At 43.2% G+C, this 24,607-nt stretch overlaps 1 protein-coding gene and 2 long non-coding RNA genes across 3 annotated transcripts; 1 reads left to right on the forward strand and 2 right to left on the reverse strand.

The window, feature by feature from the left end:
- The first annotated feature begins 210 nt into the window (after positions 1 to 210).
- LOC109318735 lies at positions 211 to 18,542 on the forward strand. The gene is made up of 2 exons (XR_002103313.1): positions 211 to 357; positions 18,002 to 18,542. It is a non-coding gene; the product is annotated as an uncharacterized LOC109318735 (long non-coding RNA).
- On the reverse strand, positions 9,097 to 24,478 carry LOC109318727. The gene is made up of 3 exons (XR_002103309.1): positions 24,463 to 24,478; positions 23,097 to 23,102; positions 9,097 to 10,842 (listed from the first exon to the last, which is right to left on the reverse strand). It is a non-coding gene; the product is annotated as an uncharacterized LOC109318727 (long non-coding RNA).
- On the reverse strand, positions 10,930 to 19,917 carry LYPLA1 (lysophospholipase I). Its single transcript, XM_019548099.1, has 7 exons — positions 19,864 to 19,917; positions 18,535 to 18,582; positions 17,486 to 17,556; positions 15,379 to 15,452; positions 14,976 to 15,077; positions 12,885 to 13,061; positions 10,930 to 11,724 (listed from the first exon to the last, which is right to left on the reverse strand). Exons 2-7 carry the CDS (start codon positions 18,555 to 18,557, stop codon positions 11,671 to 11,673), a joined length of 501 nt encoding a protein of 166 aa, XP_019403644.1. The 5' UTR covers positions 18,558 to 18,582; positions 19,864 to 19,917; the 3' UTR covers positions 10,930 to 11,670.
- Positions 24,479 to 24,607: the final 129 nt, after the last annotated feature.

The following is a 24,607-nucleotide window of genomic DNA, read 5'->3' on the forward strand; positions in this document are numbered from 1 at the left end:
AGCGAGCGTGGCCGCGCGCCGAAGCCTCGCTATGGCCCCGCCCCTCCTGGCAGCTGTGGGAGGTACGACTGCCGATATGGGAGGCGGGGCTGCTGGGGCTCGTCCGGCGCCTGCTGTCTAGAGCGGGGGGCGGGGTCTGCGAGGAGGAGGCTCTGGATTGGTGAGAAAGCGCAACACGCGCGCAGACGCACACACTCGTCCCCCCTCCCTTCTGCTGGGGCTGGTTGCTGGTGCGCTCATTTCTCCGAAGCGAAGCAGAGCGGCAGTAGTCGGGTTCGTCAGGGTCCCCTCCTGCCAAATTCAAGCTGGACAGGAACCAGAGTTGGGACGCGCTGCCAAGCGCTGGTTGTTCAGCAGGTTGGTTCGTTTTTTATCGCTGCGTAGTCATTTCTGTCCCGGGATAATTACTTGGCCCCCGTGACAGCCTACATTTATGACCACTTTAAGCAGTCGTGTGTAGTTCTACTGTAATTATTTTGCGCATGTGGCCCCTCTGAATGTATTGTGTGATTCTCTAGTTAAATTGCATGTCGGGTGTATCCGGTCCCCCGGACAAGCTGTTTGTAAGAGGCCGGTTGCTGCAAATAAAGGCCTTTATGAATTGGCTCCAGACAAATTAGGGCAGGTTGCCTGCCCTTGCACGCAAAACCACCCAGCCTCTCTCTCACCCACTGGCTCCTCAATTTACGTCTTCACTGACTGCCTAGCTTGCACGCAGCCCAGCCCAGCCCAGCCTCTGGCTTCTTTACTTTTCATTCCATCCAGGAAGCGCACACACCAATTGCAGAAATTTCCTCAGCCTGATGAAGGGTTTTTAAACCCAAAAGCTTGCTTGATTTTTTTTTTTTTTTTCCCCCCAGTTGTTTAAGTTGGTCTAATAAAAGGGATCAGATTCACCCAAAGAACCTTGTGAACTTGAGGGTGACCTTTTGCCTGCCACCCATGGCAAGTCAGGCAATGTAAATGTTGAGGCAGTGTTTGCCCTTGGCCACTGGGTTCCTGGGATGGGCCGTGTCCCTGGGGTTCTGTCCTGGAGTCAGCAGTCAGCGAGGACTGGTGGGATGGTAAATAGCTTTACCTTTATTAGGAACAGGAGTCAGCAACACACACACTCACAGCTTGCAGGGAGCACAACAGCAGCCCACCAACAACAAACCACACCCACAGGGAATCGGGCCCTGTAAAGGTGCATTCCATATACTACATCCCCCTTCTTTACTCTGGGAGCTCTTAAGTAGTTGAATGTTCATCAGTAGCTATTCTAACTCTGAACGTTTTGGGATCATGGAGCCAGACGTGGCTAGCACTTGGCTCACCGATGGGGTCTAGCCTTTACTATTACATAGTCCTTGTACTTCACAGGCAACTTCACCACACATCCACTCTTAGTTTGTATGGTGCCATACACATTGGTGGAACTTTGTCACAGTGAAGACAATTGCCAGAAGTTCTTTTTCAATCTGAGCATAATTTCTCTCAGCTTGTGCTAGAGCCCTCGAAGCAGATGCAATTGGCTGCTTCTGCTGAAACAACATGCTCCTAAGTCATCTTTGGACAGATCGGCTTGGATTTCTAGCTGCTCTGCTGTGCTCTACCTGAGCACGGGTGCTGCTGTGATGGTTTGCTTGAGCTTATCCAGGACTTCCTGATGCTCGGGTCCGCATTGCCACATAATGTTGTTCCTGAGAAGCACTCTCAGCGGGGCTGTCAAGTTGGACTCATGCGGAATGTGTTGCACCAAGTACCAAATAGTTCCAAGGAGTCTCTGAAGGGCTTCTTTGTCTATTGGAGGGGGTATCCTGTTGATGGCTTCCACTTTGTCATCGTCTGGTTTGACACCATCTTTTTGAGGAGATATGACCCATATATCTCACGGTCGAGTAAAAACTGTATTTTGTCCTTATTAAACTTTATTCCTTTCAGGTGTGCTTCCTCCAGGACTTATGTCAGGATAGTATCATGCTCCTCTTTGGTAGCTCCTGCATGTCATCCACAATTATGTGGATTCCCAAAATGTCACCAAAGCACTCATGATTCTTCTGTTGGAATACAGGCAGTCCTCAACTTACAATGTTTTGAGTTACAACATTTCACACTTACAATGTTTCTAAATTAACACTCGTTTCAACTTTCTGATGTCAGTTTCGACTCTACAACGCTTGATCTGATATGATGCCATGCCAGCGAACAAGTCGCTGTGTCACCCATCTCCCCGGAGAACATCTGTCCAAACTTTCTTGGACGCTTTCTTTAAGAAAACAGAGAAGACTCCAGAAAAACCTGCAGCCAAGATTGCTGAGAAGAATCCAGCCAAGAGCCTTTCAAAAAGTCCAGCAAAATCACCTCAAAGAAGTCCTTCCAAATCAATATGATTGCTATTTACAATATAAATACATTAATGTAGCTATACTACCCATCTATAATTGACTGAGTACATAATTCTGGGTTATTTTTGGTGAAAATAGGGTATCGGGCCTTGGTTCAGGAACCAATCCCACATTTATAACATTGTTTCCTATGGGAAAATCCGTTCCAAATTGCAACGTTTTGACTTAAGACGTGGTTTTCAGGAACCAATTGTGTCATAAGTCCGAGGACTGCCTGTACTTCGCTAGCCAACTTAATACCAAAGGGAAGGAGATTGAAGTGGAACCGTCCCCATGGGGTGTTAAAGATACACAGCTCTGCTGATTCCTTGTCCACTTTGACTTGCCAGTAGCTATCCTTTTCATCAAGGATGGTGAACAGCTTTTTACCTGACAAGCTCTTTTGCACATCCTCTACAGTGGAAATAAAAAAGTGCTGCCTCACTACTGCCTTGCTGAGTCTAAACAAAGTCTAAACAAAGCTGTAGTGAACCATCCTTCTTTTGTGGGATCACAAGGCTATTGATCCAGGATGTGGGCTTAGTCACCTTCATAATGACTCTCATAGCTTCCAGTGTTTTGAGGACGGTCTTCAATTTGCCTAAGGTTGCATAGGAAATTTTTCTGCACCCATGCACTACTGGTACCACCAGGACAACATAGATGTGGTGGGTCCCAGGAAATTGGCCCAACCCTTCGAAAACGTACTGGTATAGTTTGAGAAGGTCCACCTTGGTTGCAGGTGTAACCCAGGTGGTAGCCCAATAGTTACCACCCCTGCCCAAATATCAGGGATGAAGTGGTAAGAGTGGGGCAGGGCTTCTGGCCAGCACCAGTTTACTTTCCAGCCAGCCCCTGCTCGCCACAGAGCAGCCTCTGGTCCCAAGAAGGTCTAACACTTAACTGGCGTAACTATTTACACTTTATTTACAAAACAAGAATAATAGGAAGTATTATCTACAAGTGAACTTAAATGGCATAACCAGAATCACAAAACAAACCAGAATGCATTAGTCAACCCTTGACTCAAGAACCACAGGTAGGTAACTGGCAGCTTTCAGTCACTGCTGAGATGCTACAGCAAGGAAGCAGGGTGCTTGCTTCCAGCAGCTCCAACAGGCTTCCCAATAAGCGACAGCGTAGGTTCTTCTGGTCTGCAGCAGTCAAATTGTATCAAACCCCAACCCCCGAAAGAGGCTGAGGGGTGACCCTCCATGGCAACCAAAAGGCAAGCAACAAGCAACAGAGTAGGCTCCTGCAGCAATCAGCATGACCCAAGCACAAAACTCAGGAACTCCATCCGATGACAATCAGCTGCAGAATAAGGGCTGTCCCTTATTCTGCCCTCTGGGGCAGTCAGTGGCCAAGGGTCAGCACCACAGGTAGCTCCAAAGGGTCATTGCTCTACACCCCTGCTCCAGATGACTGGCCGGAGGTTTGAAATTATCCTTTTTTTTTCCTTTTGAATGAAAGCTTTGACCCCCTTAATCAGGCTGCTGGGGATTCTACTGAGAGAGGTCGCTTCTGACACCATATCATGTTTGTCCTTGGTCACTGGGTTCCAGGGATGGGGTAATCGCTCAGACCTCCATGCCCCTGGGGTTCTGTCCTCAAGTCAGCTGAGACTGGTGGGATGGTAAACAGCTTTATCTTTATTAGGAACGGGATTCAGCAACACCCACACTCACAGCTTGCAGAGAACAACAACCCACCACCAACAAACTGCACCCACTGGGCATCGGGGAAAGGACAGAAATGTTCCACTGCAGGCCCTGTAAAGATACGTTCCATACAGTGTACCACAAAGTCAAGCAGCTATTTTAGGATGAGCACGCACATTTTAACTCCAAATTGTTCAGAAGACAGAAAATTCCAAATGTTTCCAAAGAAAATAGAGGGACCAAACTCACTTAGTATGGGATGAAGTAGGCCATCACCTACAAAAACCTCATGCCCTTCTGAACTAGCTAGTCTCTAAGGTGGCACCTGTCCGATCTTCTGCCAAATTTAAGTATTGGTGCAATGCTGCTCTTGTTATTCAACCAGGAAGAGTAGCTAACTTGCCCTCCCCATTTCTTTCTTATTTGTTTGTCTCCTCCAAAGTAAAATCATAAAGAAAAAGAAGTAGCAGCATGATATTAGCCGGCACCTTTCTACATGTTATGACTCTTCCCATATGGGGCTGAATTTGGTTCCTTATTCCCAGTTCCATATTCCTGGTTCCCTTTTCCCAGTTCCTATTTCAAAGCTAATCTAGACCCAATAAAAACTTGTTATTAATGAATTACACATCCTAAAGACACAAAATTTCATTAGCTACGCATAGGTAATAATATATAAAATAGTTTCTCTCATTGAGTACAGAGCCCTAAATGAAGGTCAGATTAGGATGGGATTATAGGGCAAAATACTTCTTGGGCCACCCCAAATTTTGTGGTGATGCCACTGCGGGACTGTCCCAAAGAACCATGATCACAACTAACAGCCCCCATGCCCACTATACTAAATATAATGGCTTGAATAAGGAACTGGCTTTCGGGCTGGGATTATGGCTAGAAATTCTGCTTGGGCCACCCATCAGAATACCTCTGCATGACAGGGGGATTGTCCTGGACATCTGTAACCAGAGACTAGCCCAGCCCAAAGTGCGGTTTGGCCATGCCAGGCTGCCAACGGACACCATCTCCCAGATACTGTGCTAAGTATATGGAACCAAATAAGGAACTGGATTATGGGCTGGGATTATACCCATAAATCCTGTTCAGGCAACCCCAGACCACACCTCTGTGGCACCGGGGGACTCTCCTGGTCGTCTCTAACCAGCCTGGCCCAAAGTGCAGTTTGGTCATACCAGGCTGCCAAAACACAGCGCTCCAGCCACTGTGCTAAATATATGGGCTTGAATAAGGAACTGGAATTTGGGTTGGGACTATATGCAGAAATCCTTCTTGGGCCACCCCAGGCCACATCTCTGACACGCCTGGACATCTCTGACCAGAGATTTGGATGACCCAAAACGCAGTTGGGGTGTGCCAGGCTGCCAACAAACAGCACCCAAACCACTGTGCCAAGTATACGGACCTGAATAAGGAACTGGATTATGGGCTGGGATTATACCCAGAAATCCTTCTTGGGCCAGCCCAGAACATGACTCTGTGGCCCTGGGGTATTCCCCTGGACATCTCCAACCAGGGACTTGCCCAGCTCAAGGCATGGTTTGGCTGTGCTAGGCTGATGACAGCCAACACCCCAGTCTCTGTGCTAAAGACATGGAACTGGGTAATGAACTGGATTACAGGCTGGGATTATACCCAGAAATCCTTTTTGGGCCACGCCAGACCATGTCTCTGTGCCACCGGGGGATGCTTCTGGACATCTCTGAGCAGAGATTTTCCTGGTCAAAAACACGGTTTGGCCATGCCAGGCTCCCAACAGACAGTACCCAAGCCACTCTACTAAGTATATGGAACTGAATAAAGAACTGGATTATGGACTGGGATTATACCCTGAAATCCTTCTTGGACCACTCCAGACCATGTCTCTGTGCCACCAGGGGACTATCCCTGACGTGAGACTTGCCCAGCCCAAAGCGCAATTTAGCCATGCCAGCATACCAATTGACAGCACCACAACCACTGCACTAAATACATGGACCTGAATAAGGAACTGGATTTTGGGCTGGGATTATACCTAGATATCCTTCTTGGGCCACCCCACGTCATGCCTCTCTGGTTTTGGGGGGAATGTCCTGGACATCTCTGACCAAAGACTAGCAAAGACTGTCTGGGGGAGTCCCCCAGTGCCAGAGTCATAGTGTGGGGTGGTCAAGATGGATTTCCATTTCTAATCCCAGCCCAAAAAGAGTTCCCTATTCAAGCCATTGTCCTTAATACAGTCACTGGGGGGAGAAGGGGAACATTCTCCAAGTTGAAAACATGGCAGACCCAAACTGCGCTTTGGGCCAGACAATACTCTGGTAGGGGATGCCTGGGAGAATTGCTCCGTGCCACAGTCAGAGTGGGGTGGCCCGACAAGGACTTCCATCTCTAATCTACTCTAAAAAAGCAGTTCCTTATTTGAGCCATTATACTTGGAATAGTGGCTGGGGGTCTGTCAGATAGCATTCGGGCATGGCCAAACTGTCTTTTGGGCCAGGCAAGTTTCTGTTCAAAGATGTCCACAAGAGTCCTCCAGGGTCACAGAGGTGTGCCATGGGGTGGCCCAAGAAGGATTTCTAGCTCTAATCCTAGCACACAAGCCTGTTCCTTATTCAGATCCATATATCTAGCACAGTGGCTAGGGTGCTGCCAGTTAGCACCTTGGCACAGCCAAGCCACCTTTTAGGCTGGGCAAGTCTCTTGTCAGAGATGACCAGGACAGTTCCCCGGTGGCAGAGGTAAGTCAAGGAGTGGTCCAAAAAGGATTTCTAAGTATAATCCCAGCCCAAAAGCCAATTCCTTATTCAAGACAATGCATTTTGTACAGTGGGAATGGGGGGCTGTCAGTTGGCAGTCTGGCACCAAGATGCGCTTTGGGCCAGACAAGATTCTGGTTAGACGTGTCCAGGAGAGTGGCCCAGTGCCACTGTGTCATGGCGTGGGGTGGCCTAAGGATTTCCATCTATAATCCCAGCCCACCAACCAATTCCTAATTCAAGACCATATACTTAGCACAGTGGCTGGGGTGCTGTCTGTTGGCAGCCTGGCATGGCCAAACTGCGCTTTGGGCCAGGCAAGTCTCTGGTCAGAGATGTCCAGGAGAGTCCCCCGGTGCCACAGAGGTGTGGTCTGGGGTGGCCTAAATAGGATTTCTGGATATAATCCCAGCCCATAATCCAGTTTCTTATTCGGTTCCATACACTTAGCACAGTGGCTAGGGTGCAGTCTGTTGGCAGCCTGGCATGGCCAAACCATGCTTTGGGCTGGGCCAGTCTCTGGTCAAGATGTCCAGGACAATTCCCCAGTCGTGCAGAGGTATTCTGATGGGTGGCCCAAGCAGAATTTCCAGCCATAATCCCAGCCCGAAAGCCAGTTCCTTATTCAAGCCATTATACTTAGCATAGTGGGTATGGGGGCTGTTAGTTGGCAGCCTGGCACGGCCAAACCATGCCATATCATTTCTGCTATTGTAAAATAAGGACACTAGGTAGCAAATTTGTTCTTCCTGCACATTTTATTTAGTTTATATTTCTAGGAAAAAAAGGAATTAAAATGAAATGAGGATGAACATTAGGAAAGAGGATGAGAACTTAGTGATTTTTTTCCCTTTTTAGTAACTGCAAATTATAATTTCTTTGTAAAATGGAGAAGCGTCCTCCTTGCTCCCCCAAAAAACAAAAAAGAAACAAAATATGCACCCTGAATATTTTCCAGGACAGCTGGAGTGATTTGCTATTACACAGTTCACGAAAGCTGGCTTTCTACAGGATGATAAAGCACTTGTCTGAAAGAACTCTTCCAAAACACTAATTTGTTTCAAGTTTATTTTAAGTGATAAAAACTGAAAGAGATTTACAGTTTTCCACTACAGAAAATCAATTCAACAAAACTTAAGTTTTATAAATAAATGAGGAAACTAAGTAATAACATCTTCATTTGCATATTAAACATCCAATTATGCGCTTTGACATAAAGGAAAGCTAACTGTTAAATGATTGTTTATAAAATGTAAGATACCCATGGCTTAAACATATGGCTTTATTAATATCCTATACAATACATTCTTAAATTATATTCATTGTGTGTGAAATGGCACCTCTGGATGAAGAGGCATTCTATTAGTTGTAATGAAGTGTATTTACTTCATTAGAGAATACATTAGCTGCTTTAATGCCAGTTATAGTGTTCAGTACTTTTTAGCAACTTACTGCATTGTTATTACGTAACATAAAAGGCTAATAACTAAATCTGACAGGCCTCAATAAGGCAAAGTTCCCAAATAAGCCAAAAGTTTTGTTTCATGCAGCCACTAATGGTTGCAGGATTTGACCTATGATGTAAAACTCAATTTGGTTTTATTAGCAAGTAGATAACATGTTCAGGTGGCAGTCTAAAACTTTTGATTGCACAAAAGTCAAATTTAGGTACATTTCTAAAATTAATTCACAAACATGGAAATCACGTACTTAGCTCTCTTTACTAGTTGGGGTAAACTACAGATATTTAGATTGTACTCTTGGATTTCAACAATTGAACAGTATTTGTAGTAGTCATTTCCACGTGGATGAGAAGAATGAAAAAAAATCAAATGAACAAACACATTCTAGAAACTGGTATTACTACTTTTCCAAGTGACAAATTAATGATTTTGACATCTACAACCCTATAGGTCTAGAATATTGAGAATTGGCAGCCCAGGCTCATTTTCAACCCAGGGTATATGCCATCTCCAGTATGTCAGTCAATGGAGGCAGCTGTAGTGGCCAAAGCATCCTCAGTCCCACTCCAACCCTGGCACCTACAAAGAGCCAAAGCTCAAAAGACATGCTGTGTTAACTAGGAAAGATATAGGAAACCTGCAATAAATCAGCACTGCTGCTGATTCTTAGCTGCAACTTCCAGTTCTCCCTGGCAAAGAACTGGAAAAAGATTCCTTCTTCAGGAGCAGAGGAGCAGAATAGTGCAAAGTGCAGTAGTTTACATTTACTTGCATCTGCTTTAGTCACTACAGCTCCTTAAGGCTAAAAGAAGCATTAACAAGCAGCAGCAAAACAGCACCGTATACAGATAAATCTTGTTACATTTGACTATATATTTAGATAAAATTAGAACACAAAATACATGCAATAAATTTAATACGTTTTTAGTACAACATTCAAGACAAAAACACTTGGTTACTAGAAATAATGAACAAGAGTAATAGAACTGCAGCGTATCAATGTTGGAAAAATATGATTAATAGAGGGAGGAATAGTCTCACTTTAAAATGTTTGCTCATTTGGAGGAGGAAAATTATAGTATATTAATGATATTAAGACACTAAACTGAAAACAGTGCAGAAAGGAGTACAGGAAGGACCTACAGATTAGAAACATGCATAAACACTCCTGCGGATGGATGTATTTCAGACATAAATGGAAAAAAAATTAAGAAAGAAGTAGAGATCGTACTGGTAAGCAAGTAGTCAGTGTGAGATGACGGCAAAAGGAGCCAGTGTAATTTCAGAATTCGCACTCTGAACTAGAAAGCAACACTTTCTCATTACAGCTTTGAGATTATAATTAGAATACTGTACTTCCTTCTGGACATAAATAAGACTCTTCAGTTTGTTTTTTGCCAAGGAAGTAACTAGGATCAAAGGAATTATTTCTGATTTCATATCAAGATATGTACAGACTGGCTACAGAGGGCACATAAAGACTAAATATCTGAAGTATGCCACTTCAGTTAGAAAACTGCCCTATATAGCTTGGGACATTGATATATTAATAAGGAAGAGAAACAGATTGCTAAAAGTGAGATGTATTGGATATGGGAAAATATTTTAACTGTAGATACTAAGACAAATCTACACTACAGAATTCTGCTGGAATAACTATGTCAAGTTGGAGGTGCTCCTGAGTGACAACTGTGCCAGACGTTCCTTAACATAGATATTATATCAGAGAGCAAGGATAGTTTGTTTCATTTGAAAAGGGATCTGCTCTACAGGTACTAAGCACAGCATCACTGGTATAGCACATAGGTGTTTTACAGGTACAACATACTGGTATTCTTATACAGTGCTCCTAGTACAGACACAGCCTTAGAACGTGACTGAATAATTTTCATAAAGTAAAATAAGACAACAACCTGGCAACAGTAGGAAAATGGGCTAAATGACCCAACCAGTCTCTCATCTAGTTTCTGATCAAATGTTTTGAAATGGTATCCTGCTAATCTAGTGCTGAACGTACATCAGCAGTTCCACGCTTCTGAAAATGTTAAATTTCCATGAGATAAAAAAATACCTTTCACACTAGAGGTATATATCAAGGCATGCTTTTATATATTCTAGGAATATTCTAGGTGACTGGAGAATGGTATTCAATGTGTCAAGTCACGCATTTTCTTTAGAAATGAAGGCTGAAGACCCATATGCACATACAATTCAGGGAAGAGTTGCCAGTTTCTCACTGTATAGTCTAAATTATTCCAATTCCATACTATATCACTTAGGAGGTAAAATTAGTTAATGCCAATGTCACAGATGATTCTATTAAAAATACACACAGTGTGTGCAAATGCATTGTTTCCCAGTTCACTATTCTAAGCCAAAGTTTAGAATTACTTGCAATTACTAATACAAAAATACAGTATCACTTAAACTTAAATTTGGTAAATTACAAAAAACAGAACCATGAGACCTGAAGTGTGGGAGAAATATGTAATGCGAAAACATATTTTTGTTGCGTCAGTTTTCAAGGTCAGCATACACAAATAAACCTCAGCCAGCCCCAAATAATGACAGTAGTAAATGTGTGTCTGGCAAAGAATCACTAAGCCCCCTTACTTTCCCCATAATGATAACTTACAGATGGATGCGAGAGAGGGAATTTTTTCCTATTCTGTGATCAGCTATTATTTTTAAGAATAAAACCTAGGTTGGATTAGTGCATCTACTCCTGCCACTCTCAGAGGATACAGTGCTAAATGGACTATCTGTCTGACCCAATATGGCACTTATGTTCTTATGGTTTAAATACAGAACATAATACTTGAAGTTACTAATTCATATTTATTTGTATATAAGAGGATAACTCTTTTCACATGCAGTAAATGTTTAAAACATTAACATCTAAAGCTTTATACTCAGTAATATTTATTCCCCCATCATACCCCTATTGTGTTTTACATGTTGCATATTTTGTGCATCAGATAGATAAACAGAATATCCTAATATATTTTCATGTATCAGAATTTCTTACTAATTAAGTATGTATCAGGAATAAATCATGTTCCAAATATAACAAACAGGCCAGGTATAAATTGCTCATTTAAACAAAATGGGTTTTTAAGTAGCCATATAAATACTTTAAAAATTATACAATCAAAAAGCAGCTCTGTCTTAAAATAGCATAGTCAGGTACTTCCTAATATGTTACCTAGCTGCCTTATTTTCTGTAGTTCCACCAATGAATGATTAAAACTTGAAAGATTGCCATTTCTTGTAAGCATATACTATTTAGTCCTTGTAGGCACACATTTGCAATATGGTAGTAACACAGCAGGTATAGAAATAATGCTTTCAAATTGGGCACAGGAAAAATATTAAACACAATCACAGCTGATGCTGGTGTATTATACAGAAGGCCTCTTAAATCATGTCAATCGACTGGAGGTAGGTGTTTGTCTATGAACTGCTTTACATCCTTCATCTCCTGTTCAAGGATAAAAGTGCATGTTAGAGAAGAGTTCAGTGTTCAATTATAGCATTTGCAGCAGTTAGCTCTCATTAAATCCTTAGGATTTCATCACTTCAGTTACTATGACCTATTGTTTTTTTATCACTCTAGAACTTCAACCAACTCTAATCAAAACAGGTCTTAGTTGAATCGAACTCTTTGAAGTTTGAAATTCACTCTTTGAATTACTGTCCTGTGTGCTTTACTAAGGAGATTCTGAAATAAAAAATCATCTTCAGAAAAAAAGGGTTACAAGGAAAGTAGACATCACCACTGTGGCAGTTAAGTAACCTGAAGAACCTTATTAATTCACGCTAACAAAGATACAATGGGAATAAATGAAATTCTACATCCTTAAGTACTACTATAGTTGATGATGTGCAATTCATTGATCTGTGGAAAGCAGGACACTTCCTGTAAATGTGGTCCTGGACATATGGATATCTGCCTGAATAAGCCTCTCCTGCTGATAGACATGGCACCTTGACACCATGTGGCACAACCAAAACTTTCACTGTCTGAGTGAAAATAAATTAGTAAAGGCCTAAACCAGCTTGCTACAAAGGCTTCCCTCCAATTTATTTTTAGTTAAAGCCCTTGTACTTACTACCCTAAATTCTTTCTTTTCCTCTTTTATTCCCAAAGCAAGTTCTTCTCTCCAGAATAGCTAGTTGTGATGTTACTTTGTCAGAATTCTGGACTACATTAGCTCATGAAAACAATGTAAACAAGTATCCTGCATTTATGCAGGAAGGAACAACTGCTGAGCTATACAGAAGAGAAGGTGGAAATAAAAAAGGCCAGTAATGATTCCAAAACCTGCAATGAAAGAACAATTAATTTCATCCTTGGTACCTCTCATGTCTCCTATTAAAATGGAGGACTGAAAAATTATGACTAGCTAGTGCCACAAGTATGACTGTAGAAGGCAGATCATGTTAGCAAGTAGCCAGGCCTGGCCTCAACATTTGTTTGGCCCAAGAGACAATTAAATGAAGTATTAAGCACCATGTTATAAACAGTCACATAAAGCAATAGTTCCATTTGAACAAGAGCACTGAGGTTGACCTTTTCTGCTTTAAGAAAAGTTTAAAGAGGTTTCTCTAAAAAAAATCTGTTTTAATTTAGAACGTTACCTCAATGCATGAACTATGCATCATGCCTGAGTAAGTCTTGAAGGTTAAATTGGCTGGATTTATCATACTTTTTAGCTTCTCAACAGTGAGAGAACCAATCAGTAGAGGAACCAGAGGGTCACAGTCCCCATGGCATTGAAGAACAGGAATCTCTTTGTTGACACCACTGATAGTTCCCTGGCAAAAAGAAAAAAAAAGCACATTACAAAGGGTGGGTTTTGCAACACAGACAGAGACTGGGGTATATTTAGTGCTTTCACATGTATACGGATGACTGGATTTTGGGGACTCCCCTGGGTGTAAGGCAGATGGGTTGGAATGGGAGTGGCCACTGAAGTTAATGGCAACTGATGCTGTTGCAACAAGGTAATATGATCTTGAGAAATGAGCACTATTGAGAGTCATTAGGCATAAACAGAGGAGACATTTATCTTTCTTTCATAGGGGTTTTTGAGGATTAGTGTCAAAACATGGTACAAAGCTTTTATCACAAAACTTTATAAACTAATGTTAAGCATTCCAAACAACAGGCTGCATGTGTGTTTCATGTTGGACCTTCAATTGAAGCACCTAAATTAATGTACAATCTGGCAAACTCTGGATTTAATGTGCCCCACCCATAATGTTGTTATAATACTCCATCACATATCAGAATAAAGAAGATGAATTAAAGTTTGTGATGCACTCACACTAATGAGACGTAACTGGATGTTCAACACTTTGGAGAAGTACCTAGCCATTGAACCATAAAATGATCAAGGCCACAGTTCCCTATCTTAGCCATGAGGAAGGACATCATGGGGAACTAGGTCAAAGGCTTTCTTGAAATCCAGATATATGATGTCCATGTCACCTCCCTTGTCCAGGGCTCATGTCACCTGGTTATAGAAGGAAATGAGGTTGATCAGGCAAGACCTGCCAGTCACAAAGCTGTTGGCTGGCCTTCAGAAACTTGCCTTCTGTTAGTCTGGCATTGATGGACCCCTTGACAATTTTCTCTACGATTTTTCCATGGATGGACATCAGACTGATTGGTCTATAATTCCTCGGGTCATCCCTCCTCCCTTTCTTGAAGATAGGGACCATGCTGGCCCTTTTCCAGTCTTCCAAGACCTTGCACGAGCACCACAAATTTCCGAATATCTTTGCCAAGGGGGTTGCAATGATGTCTGCCAGTTCCTTCAAGACTCTCAGGTGTATTCCATCAGGGCCCACAGACTTGCGAATATCCATATTCTCAAGGTGTTCCTTCATCTGATCCACATCAATTTTGGGCCCGATGCCTACTCCCAGGCTGGTCCATGTCCTTTCTGACAGTGTGATCCCCTTGGTAGGGTGAAAAACTGATGCGAAAAAATAAATCTAGGAGATTTGCCTTTTCTTGGGCATCGGATGTCAGCTGTCCAGTCTGATCCCACAGGGGCCCAATGCTATCTTTATTCTTTTTTCGACTTCCCACATATCTGAAGAAAGACTTTTTGTTGTCCTTGATCCCCGAAGCTAGCCTGAGTTTGGTTTGTGCCTTGGCTTTTCTGGACCACACCATACAGGTACGGGAAAGTGCTGTGGAGTCCTATTTGGTGATACTTCTTATTTTCCAACTGGAGTAGGCTTCTCTTTTGAGTTTAATGAAGTCCAACTGTTCCTTGTTCAGCCAAAGGGGTTTCCTTGCCCATTGATTACATTTCATGTGAGATGGAATGGGTTTCCCCTGTACCTCAAGGATTATGTTCTCGAGAGATGACCAGTCCTTATATGCTACCTTATCTAGGGGGATATGGCCCCTAATTGCCTGACTTACCAAATCTCTGAGTTTCCAAAAGTCAACCTTCCCAAAGTTAAGGATTTTGGTTTTACTGAGGGATTCGCCTGCTCTTTGGTGAACTGAGAAGCTGACCAAATCATGGTTGCTGTCACCAAGCTTCCCCTCAATCCTCAGATTGCTCACCAGGTCCATATGATTCCAGATAACAGGGCATAGAGGCATTGGTCTATGGAACCAATGTCATGAAGGGCAAAACAAAACATATTAAAATATATGTTAAGTGGCCTTATCCAAGTCAAATTACATTAGATAAGCAGAACAAATACCTGCGGAAAAGTAGTTCGTAATGGAAGCCAACAGCTGAGTGCCAAGACCCCTGCCAATTTTTGATGCGTTGTAAGAGCTGTATACAAAGATAAGGCACCTCCCTAAGGAAAATAGATAAAATTACTATTTTGAAGTTAAAATATGAGATGCAGTTACTTTAATGATATATAGTAAAAATATGTATAGTGTGTGTAAACTCATTTTTTCACTTAGTAGCTCTTCAGTGCATGAAGAAAATTATGAGCTTTTGGTGGCAAATAGAAACTGATGGCCTGAAAGTTTTCAGAAGCAGATAGCATCATCAGCTCCTTCACCTAAAAGATCAAGGTTGTCTAATGCCAAGGAAGCAACTTAAATTTCCCTGGAAAATATACCAACATTTCTTCCAAACTATTATCTTACCTGAGAAAATCCTCCCACTATTATTCTGTTGGAAGGAATTCCATTTTTCACTTCTTGATCTATCAGTGCTTTAACTGGAATGTAAATAACATCTAGTAATTAATATGCACGCAAATCTAAGAGGACTTCAGGAGATAGAAATTATGGAAAAGGTGTAGGAATTAAGACCTGTAATGCAATAGGTGGCAGGATGTTTTACAAGACACAAGCACAAAAATACATGAATTCATGAGCTGAGAAACAAAAAGTCAGACAGGCAATTGCTTGGAACACTGAAAACGCTCATGTCCTTAGAAAGGAGTATAAAGGGCTACAGATGTGCTAATCTCTAAGGAAATATGAGAGAAATGGTACCAATCTGGCACATGGGACATCATCCCTGGGAAATCTAAAGCAGGTGGGCAAAGCAAGTTTTATTGGGGTGTGGAAACAGCAAGACAAATATAGATGAAGTTTCCAGTTAGTATATCATGAGAATTTAGGAGTACAATATGGAAAGAAAGCAAACAAGAGCTCTTTGCTAGTATGAGTTGGCCTGCTTGAGCTAGCCAGCTAAAATCTCCCTCTAGCCCAGTTGTAAGTACTTTGATCAAATGTTTGTAAAGTGTAACTACTATAAGGGTGCAGTCCTTACTAAGTATTGTAATGCTGTTATCCAGTGTATAGTTAGTATTCTTTTATGGTATTTTAGAGCATTGGTTTAAATAATTGTACAACTGCTATTGGTCTTTGGATTTACAAAGGCATTTTAACTGAATTACTGACTGGGTCATCAGAATTCCAACACAAGGAGTATGGTTGTTCTCCTCGGTGTCAAGGGAAACTATGCTTCCACCAAAGCCTCTGTACTAAAAGTTCAGGCCACAAACATCAGCTTTTCTCTCAGAGTGGTTGTTGTTGGATCAGGTCTCACAATAGTCCTAATTCCACGGTGCCATCTTCTGCTTACTGAGTGGCATAAAGATGTTTCTGTCACCCCACTGGGCTTTGCTACATAGAACAGGGCTCTCCAACTAGTGGCTCAAGGGCTTCAAGCTGCCTGTGAGGTTTGTCAGCACAGCTGCCAGAACTGCTGTGTCAGTGCAGCTCCACAATACAGAACATGAACACCACCTCTACTCACCCCTTCACTTCTTTGCCCACCACTGAATTTGAGGTCTTTGGTCACCAGTGTGGACTCAAATCAGCAACCAGGAGAAAAGGGCGAATAGTGACAGTGCTCACCTCCTGGGCTACATTCAGACAAGTGCAGACGTTTGGTTACCTGGTGACAAGTAGCAGTGGCACACCTGTGTTGCTGCTACTTGTCCCTGGGGAACGCTTATGCCACACGCGCGCTGATGTCCGGAAGGTTATCCTGAGTGGAGTAGGGGAGGCTGGGGCCAGCAACTGTGCTGTTCCCAGGAGCTTTACCTGGGGTCCTGGGAAGCTGGAGTGTACCTGCAGCTGGGAGTCTGGCCAGCAGATGGACCATAGCTTTGGCCATCCAGGCTCCAGTTTTGAACAGCAAGCACTGTTGCCATGTGAACCGCCCCACTTTTTTTGACCCCAGGATCTCCCAGGGTCAAAAATCCCACCAGCACTGCAAGGGAGCAGTGCAGGAAACACCTGAATGTGCGATATGTGGTACCGCAGACAGGTCCGAGGTGCCACATACCTCACAGCCGCATTTGTTTGTAGGCATGCCAATGGAATGGCTCAAGCAGCTGTGCAGACAAGCCGCTTGCCTGAAGTGGGTCATCTGGCCTACAGTAAGCCCCACAGTTCAGATCTAGTCCACAGGGCCAAGTAAGTTGGACAGCCCTGATCTACAAAATTCTTAAAACTCAGTGGCTTTCAGACATACATATCACATGCACAAATACAAAAAGCCTTTTCAGTGAAATTTTCTGGCAATTTGTCTGTGCAGTTAAATTTATTAAATTACCCAATTAGTTGGATACATTTAGAGTTGTGACTGTGTAAATGATCAGTGCTGCTTATCCAAGTAAAAGACCAAGATTACAGATATAGCTGGGAATGAAGGAACTATTTCAGATGTGTAGCACTCGTAACCCTTCTCTTTTAAAATCTTAAGAAAATACTTTCAACACCTCCCCAAATATACCATTCTCTGTTGCCTGCTTGATACCAGGTTCATCTTCTGGTGCATCTGGAGAGAGTCCAAAAATATCAAACCTTAAGGCAAAATAGAGATTACTCATTAGGAAACTAAGATCTCTATATGTTGGCATAATAGAGATCACACCAAGAATAAGAAGTTAAGAGTTAAGTGTTTTATCACTTTAATATTCTGCGATCTCAAATAACTTATCTCTTGGCAGAGGACAATTCCTTAATCAGCAATGTGGGCTCACCTCAGTTGGCACCACGTTAACAGTAGCTAAGAAAAAACATAGTTTACACTGACAGTCAGCAACATAAATGTGACTGTAAATGTGGATTAACAAAACTAGACTTTTCAGACAACTCTATACTTTAAAAGATTCTCTTCTAAATTTATGACGGTAAGCTAACTCAGTTCAAATACTTAAAAGACTGAATGTTAAATTAGAAGATTTGGGACTACATTCTGGACCAACAAATAATAGGCATTATGCTTTGAAATGAAATATTTTTCCAGGTACTCTACAAAATGCTGAGGGGAAGAAGGCATGGGAGATGGGAAAGAAGGAGGACTAGTTAATGCATCTATGCTTGAAAACAAGAAAAAACAACCTGAGAACATCCATCCTAAAAGAAGTCTAAGACTTTCTCATAAATATCCATCTTAATGGTATACAAAAAAAATCTATTTGTACTAGTAAAAAACAAATTCCTCAACATTTCTATTATTCTTCATTTTTACCAACAATAAAAAAGGCTCTCATAGACTCAAGACTATGACATGTATTATAAATGTAATTGCTTTCAGTGTTAAAATGCATCTTTTTCTTCTACCTAGCTGGCATGCCATCTTAGCTAATATCAAAAAACCTAAAAAGCAGATGCCATTAACAGAAACCCTTAACTGGAACAACACTAAACCTAAAAGTCTTCCACATTTGCAGTTGATTTCAGCTAGTAATTCAAGTTCAACCATCTTGAAAGTTAAGCCCAATAAACATAAACATTTAAAACTTTATAAACAATTATTTCTAATTCACAAGTACTTACCAAGATGGCATAGCCATATTCATGTTTAGAGAAACAGGAATAACTGGCCTAGAGATTGAGCAAAACAGTACTGGTATAATTAAGTTTGACAGGAACAAATGTAGATAACCCTTTTTTTATTTACAATTTAGCATAGCATTTTTCAAATTAGATGTCTCATCCCATTTTTAAAGTACAACTGGGTTCAGCTATTTCAACATTTTTAAAAATTGACAATAAACATTTGGGAAGACTAATTTTGTTTTTTATCACAAATAGAAGAGAATGAATCAGAAAGTGTACAAACAAGTCTAAAATGAATAGAGTGTTTGTTTTTAAGTTTAGCCATTCACAAATAATGGCAGTAAAACCAAAGATACAATAGTCAAATTAGTTGGTGAGTTTAAGCAATTACAGATAATTTTTCAAAATTTGTTCTGCTTAAGAACAGAACAAAATATAAATAGTGTAGTGTGTTCTTAAGTAACTCGTATAAAAAACCTTTAAAAGTTTATTTTTTAAATAAGCACGACCCCAGCATTCTTTCCTGTCCATGGCAGGGGGTCAGACTTGATGATCTGCTCAGGTCCCTTCCGACCCTACTAACTATGAGCGTCCTCTGCGCATGCCACGTTTCCCGCCGCTACACCAAGCTGATGCGCTGCCTCATGGTGTCCGACCCCATCCGCTGGTCCCGCGACATCTACATGGAGCACATCACGGGCCACCGCCAGTACACCAACCCCCCCAGACAAGCTGCCGCCGGACCAGACCCGGAGGACACCGCTACCTGAACCGCCCCCCACCCCACTTTGCTTTGCGTTGAGAGGATTTTGCCACCACGGACGACCCCACCCCACCCGAAGAGGACCCCCGTGATCGGACTTTATGGACTGAGACGCTATCTCCGAGCCACTTCCTCCAACATTGCGGACCACTGTAACGGGTATGCGTGTATCTATCTCCTTTCCCTCTCAGCATCGCGACCCCCCCCTCCCCTTCCACATCCCTCCACCCCCGGGCTTAGTTGGCTAACATTGTATCGTATGTAACCTAGTCGGGTTTCCCTCCTCTCCCCCATCCCTCGATTGTTAATCCCTCACTCGGGCGCTTTGTATTTCCATTGCAGCTTTGTCATCTTTTTCCTGGATTCCCCATCCAAAACATCTACTAATAAAAGTCAATCTGTACTCTTTGCTTCCAGTATAGTAAGTTAAAAATTTTAAGAACCTGGTTCACAAAAACACTAAATGCCCCCAAGTACCACTGCCTTTCCTTCTGACAGTCTCCCTACAAAATTTAATCTACATTAGAGGAAGAAAAAATGAAAAAGGCAAATTATGAACTTACGCATGTGGGCAAATATATTTTACATGTGGACTTCTGATACCTGCAAATGCTTCTGCCCAGCCATGTCTGTTGGAGAAAAGTATGTTAAATGGCATCTGCTTCTTCAGCTCTATTAAGTTTAATATCTAAGTACTGCTGCAGTAACAATGCTACACAAGATGAAAAGGTTCGAACACTTCTGAAAACAAGATTACGAACATGTCTAAAAACCACCCCTAGGGCAAAATGTAACAAACAGTAGTTCTTGATGAGGGTGCTGCAAAACCCCCTCAGGACTGCTGTGGCAGCAGCAGGTAAAACTGCCTTGTGCATAACCCCTACTACATTAGGGCTCTCTGATCAGCAAAAAGCAGGCAAGAGGAGCTGGCTTAGGTTGCAGCCCTGCCCTTCCCTTCCTTGGGAGGCCCATGCGGCAGTTCCACACACATGCCTCTGTTTCTGGAAGGGGGAAAGAGGGCAAGGAAAGTGGTGACAGAGAAGGCCCACAACCTGAGCTAACTCCTGCCTGCTTGAGGCTGCAGGAGAAGGATGTTCCCATACCAAAGGCCCTCCCGGATTAGATGTGCAGCAGGTGTGGGGTAGTTTTATCTGGAGACAGTAGCATCTGGTTGAGAAGCACTGAGGTAAGTTGGGGCAGCATCAACAGTGGTTCATACCCAGGGAAGCTACCATGATCAAAAAGAGCTTGGTAGGAGTGCCGTGACTCTAAAAGGGTTGAGAAGCACTGCACTTGAACATAATTCTTTCTGTTGCGTACAATACTAAATGCATCTAAAAAGAAAACTAGTTCCCTTCTCTTTTATTTACCAGAATATATATGGATATACATTTGTATACACCTATATAAAGCATCTGTGATCTGTCAGCAATAAATTCCTGCCCATCTAACCCAAATGTACATCAATTATATTTTTAAATTTAAAAATGTATATTCTATTCTCTAGAACCATTTTGCAAAATTGAAGCATGCTAAATCAAAAGGAATGAAAATAAATTTGCTTTTTGGATGTAATAGATCTAGAAGCAGTAACTGTAATCCGTTCCTACCATTGTTTTTATACACCTACAGATGTACAGTTGGTGATCATCAGGGATCTGTGTTTTCCGTTTGCTACGGAAAAACGTGGATTTTCTCATTTTAAGGAGAAAAGTGCAGATTTTCACCTATAAAGGAGAAAAATATAGGGAATGGCCCATTTTCTCTTGCAGGCTGGCAGAGTTCTAGCCTGCAATGGGCTGGGGGAAGCAGGAGGAGGGCAATCAGGCAGCCTGGAGAGCAGCTCCCACAGCTAAGTCGGGGGGTGGGATTGAGGCATCCATAGTGAAGAAGAGAGGCAGTTGGACAGGACTGGGGCTACTGCCCAGCCGAGGTGGTGCGTGGGGGCCAGGCCCAGAATGCACAGCCGCAGGGCCCAGACGTGGAGCGGGATAGAGCAGTGAGTGGGTCATCCAGGGGGCATCAAGGGAGCTGGCTCCCTGCCACTGTGTGCAATTCCATGGGGACCACATGTATTACGAATTACACTCTTAAAGCCGTGGGCAGTGATCACGCAGAGCAAGTATCCAAAGTCAAATTCAGAATCTTTATTCGCTCGAGTGAGGTACCTCTACAGAGAGGGACGCCGCCTACTAGTTATAATACCTTTTTATACTTTTATACTTTCTAAGTGCATAAGCGTTAGTTCGTGATTAGCTCGTGCTCCCAATCATCTATTAACTAAATCACTATTCTGTCCAATCAAGCAGCACCATGGGTGTGAACACCAAAGTTTAACTCTCGTGAATTACACATTTTGTCTCAAGATGTTTCTTTATCTAACAAAAACAAATCATGCCCGACTTTCACAGTTCTCCTGTTGATGAGTCTTCCCTGTTGACTGGATTCAGCTAGTTTCATATCTTATCAGTAACCCTCACACAGTACCCCTTTTCCCTCCATGCCGTCTCGTAAGTGCTGTGTCTGCTTTTATGAAATGGAGGCAAAAGGATAAAGAAACAGCCTCACTTTTAGCATTACAAAGTCTTGCTTTAACCCTACAAGATTCATATATAACACATGCTCCCCAGATTGGAGCACAGGGTAGGGGTGGGTGTGTGCTGCCCGCTTGGGACTCTCTGCCTTGCTGCCCTCCCCTCTGCAGCCCAGCGGGCAGGGCTGGCACAGCAGGGCAGGGTGAGGAGGCTCAATGCTGCCCCTGGGAGCCCTGCACCACCACGGCAAGGTGTCCCCTGCCTGTCCAGCAGCAGCAGAGGCACAGCAGCACTAAAGTTGTTTCCCCCACTGCTGTTTGGCAGGGCTGGGGCACCTAGCCATAGCAGCACAAGGCTCCTAGTGACAGCACTGAGCTTTCCCGCCCCACTCTTCCCTGTGGGTAGGGAGGGGATGTGGTGGCTGGGGAGCAATATCAAAGTTAACACTGTTAATTGCTCCCAGAGCTGGGGCAATTAATGCTGTGCCACTCCCTTGCCACCAAATATTCAGCTCTGCAGGGAGTCCAGCCAGCTAGGGGGTAGGGACAGGGCTGGGGGTGTTGTGCGTGGGGAGTGAAGGGCACCAGAAGTGGGAGCCTGTAGGTGGGGAGTGAGGGGCACCAGCAGGGGTGGGGGAACTCTGCCAACCTGCAAGGAGCTCACTGCAAAATCCACGGGTTTCTCTGGTAAAACAAGAAACCTACATTTGCCTCCAGTAAAAGGTAAAATCTGCAGATTACTCCATTTTTCCATGGGAAACAGAAAACCTGGATCCCTGATAATAACATACTAACTGTTCTGACTTCACCAAGACTATTTATATAAATGAGGAATTTAGGTCTGGCACCAATATATTATCGCAGAAAGTCTTACTCATCTGACACGTGGACTATTTGAGCTACTCACAAACTACTTTGAGGAACTGAGTATTTGGTACATGGTTATAGCACAGAATCAAGTCTCCTCTGTTCGTTCCATTTGAGCAAACTCTATACTAAATGTATTTACTTAAACCATAGTTACAGCTTTCTCCTTAGATTATATCAATATAGGGCCTATTATTTTGGAAATTACTACTTGTAACAAGCCAAAACATTCTGTCTAGGAAGAACTAATTAAGTAAGGCTTAATTCAAACTCAACTACCAAGCTGAGCTAGAAACTTATGTATTGAGCTCTTTGAAGCAATTTTACTTATTATTTCCTTTCATCAGGGGACAAATACATACTAAGCTGGTCTCAACAGTCTGAATTCATTAAAACAAAAAACTCTCCAGAAAAGTGCCAGTAAAACTCTAGGAGTATGAACAGATGCTGCATCTGTTACAAAACAAATGTTTTTGTCCTGTGACAAAATAAGAGCATACAGACATCCCCCAACCCATGACAAAACCAGTTAAAAGCACACCAGGAAGAAGGTGGATACCACCTCGCATATGACAGACACAATGTTAGAAGAGGTGAGGGGCTCTAAGGACTACGTCATAGCTGCGCTGCGTCTTGCAAACAGCTCTCCGGGTATCTCTTAGTGTCCTGGACAAGCACTGCCAACAGGCTCCTAGCCTGCCATGGCTTCCAGTTCCCACAGCCCATGCCCATATCCATTCCACAGTCCCAGGTTATGCACTGGGGCTGTGGCCAAGCGGGGTGGGAAGCCCTAGCAGCTGTTGGCCATGCTACAGTTCACCGCAGTGCCTCACAGCTGTTGTCAGAAGCATCAACCACCACCACAAAGAGAAGAGCTCCACCCCCCAGCAGAGCAGTCAGGTAACAGCCAGCAACCAGTGGCTGTAAAGAAACAACAAAAATTGTGATCACTCATATTTTACAACATACATCCTGAATGATGTTAAAGAAATCTCAGATACACTTCAATAAACTATTATACCTACCCAGTATCACCCAATCCATGAAGAAATATGACCTAAAATTTAAAAAGACGCAGAACTTAAGAGTTGTCTGATATCCGTTAAAAAGACATGAAGGAAAATACATTATGACACATTAGAAAGCCACAGGCTGCCAAGTATATGCTAGGGGAGTTAAACCTCTGGCCTGTGGGGCCATGTTGCCCTTGGTGGCAGGGCCCAGAGCTGGGGCAATTAATGCTGTGCCTCTCTCCTGCCACCAAATATTCAGCTCTGCAGGGAGTCCAGCCAGCTGGACTACATGGCCTAGCAAGCCCCAGTACAAATGCACACAGGCATGCCACAGCCTAATCTAGCACATGGCCTTTCACTGGACCCCAACAGTGAACTGATACAGTGCTCAGCCCTCACACTGGATCTGGCTCACAGACAGGCCACGAACCACTCAGCTACCAAGCCTGGGCCCATGGTTCTCAACCTTTTCTGACTTATATGCCCCTTGGAAAACACCAGCTCGTCATTTTCCCTCCTGAGAGCAGAAAAATCGCAGAGCAACGCACGGGTGCAAAGGGCTCGGAAGACCCGACCGGGCAGAACGGTTTGGGCACTACCGGGTCCTGCTCCGACGCGCTGGGCTGAGTCTTGTGAACGCGTGCACGCCCTAGGGGCAGACAGCTCACAGGGCAGGGATCGTATGAAAAGCAGTTTGTTTGAAACCATATAAAAAGGTTCTTCCTTCTCACTCCCGTTTTCCCCGCCACAAAAATAACCGAGCCCAGAGACCACCAGAAGTGGTGGGCTGCGGATCCCTGTTCCAGGTCTCCACGCTTCATCTGGGGCAGCGTGTCTCAACCCATAGGCCGTGACCCAAAGGTAGGTCGCAAGAATATATGAAAGGGTCGTGAA

This window comes from Crocodylus porosus, unplaced genomic scaffold (genome assembly GCF_001723895.1).
Source record: "Crocodylus porosus isolate Cpor-Errol unplaced genomic scaffold, CroPor_comp1, whole genome shotgun sequence".
Taxonomy (NCBI): Eukaryota; Metazoa; Chordata; order Crocodylia; family Crocodylidae; genus Crocodylus; species Crocodylus porosus.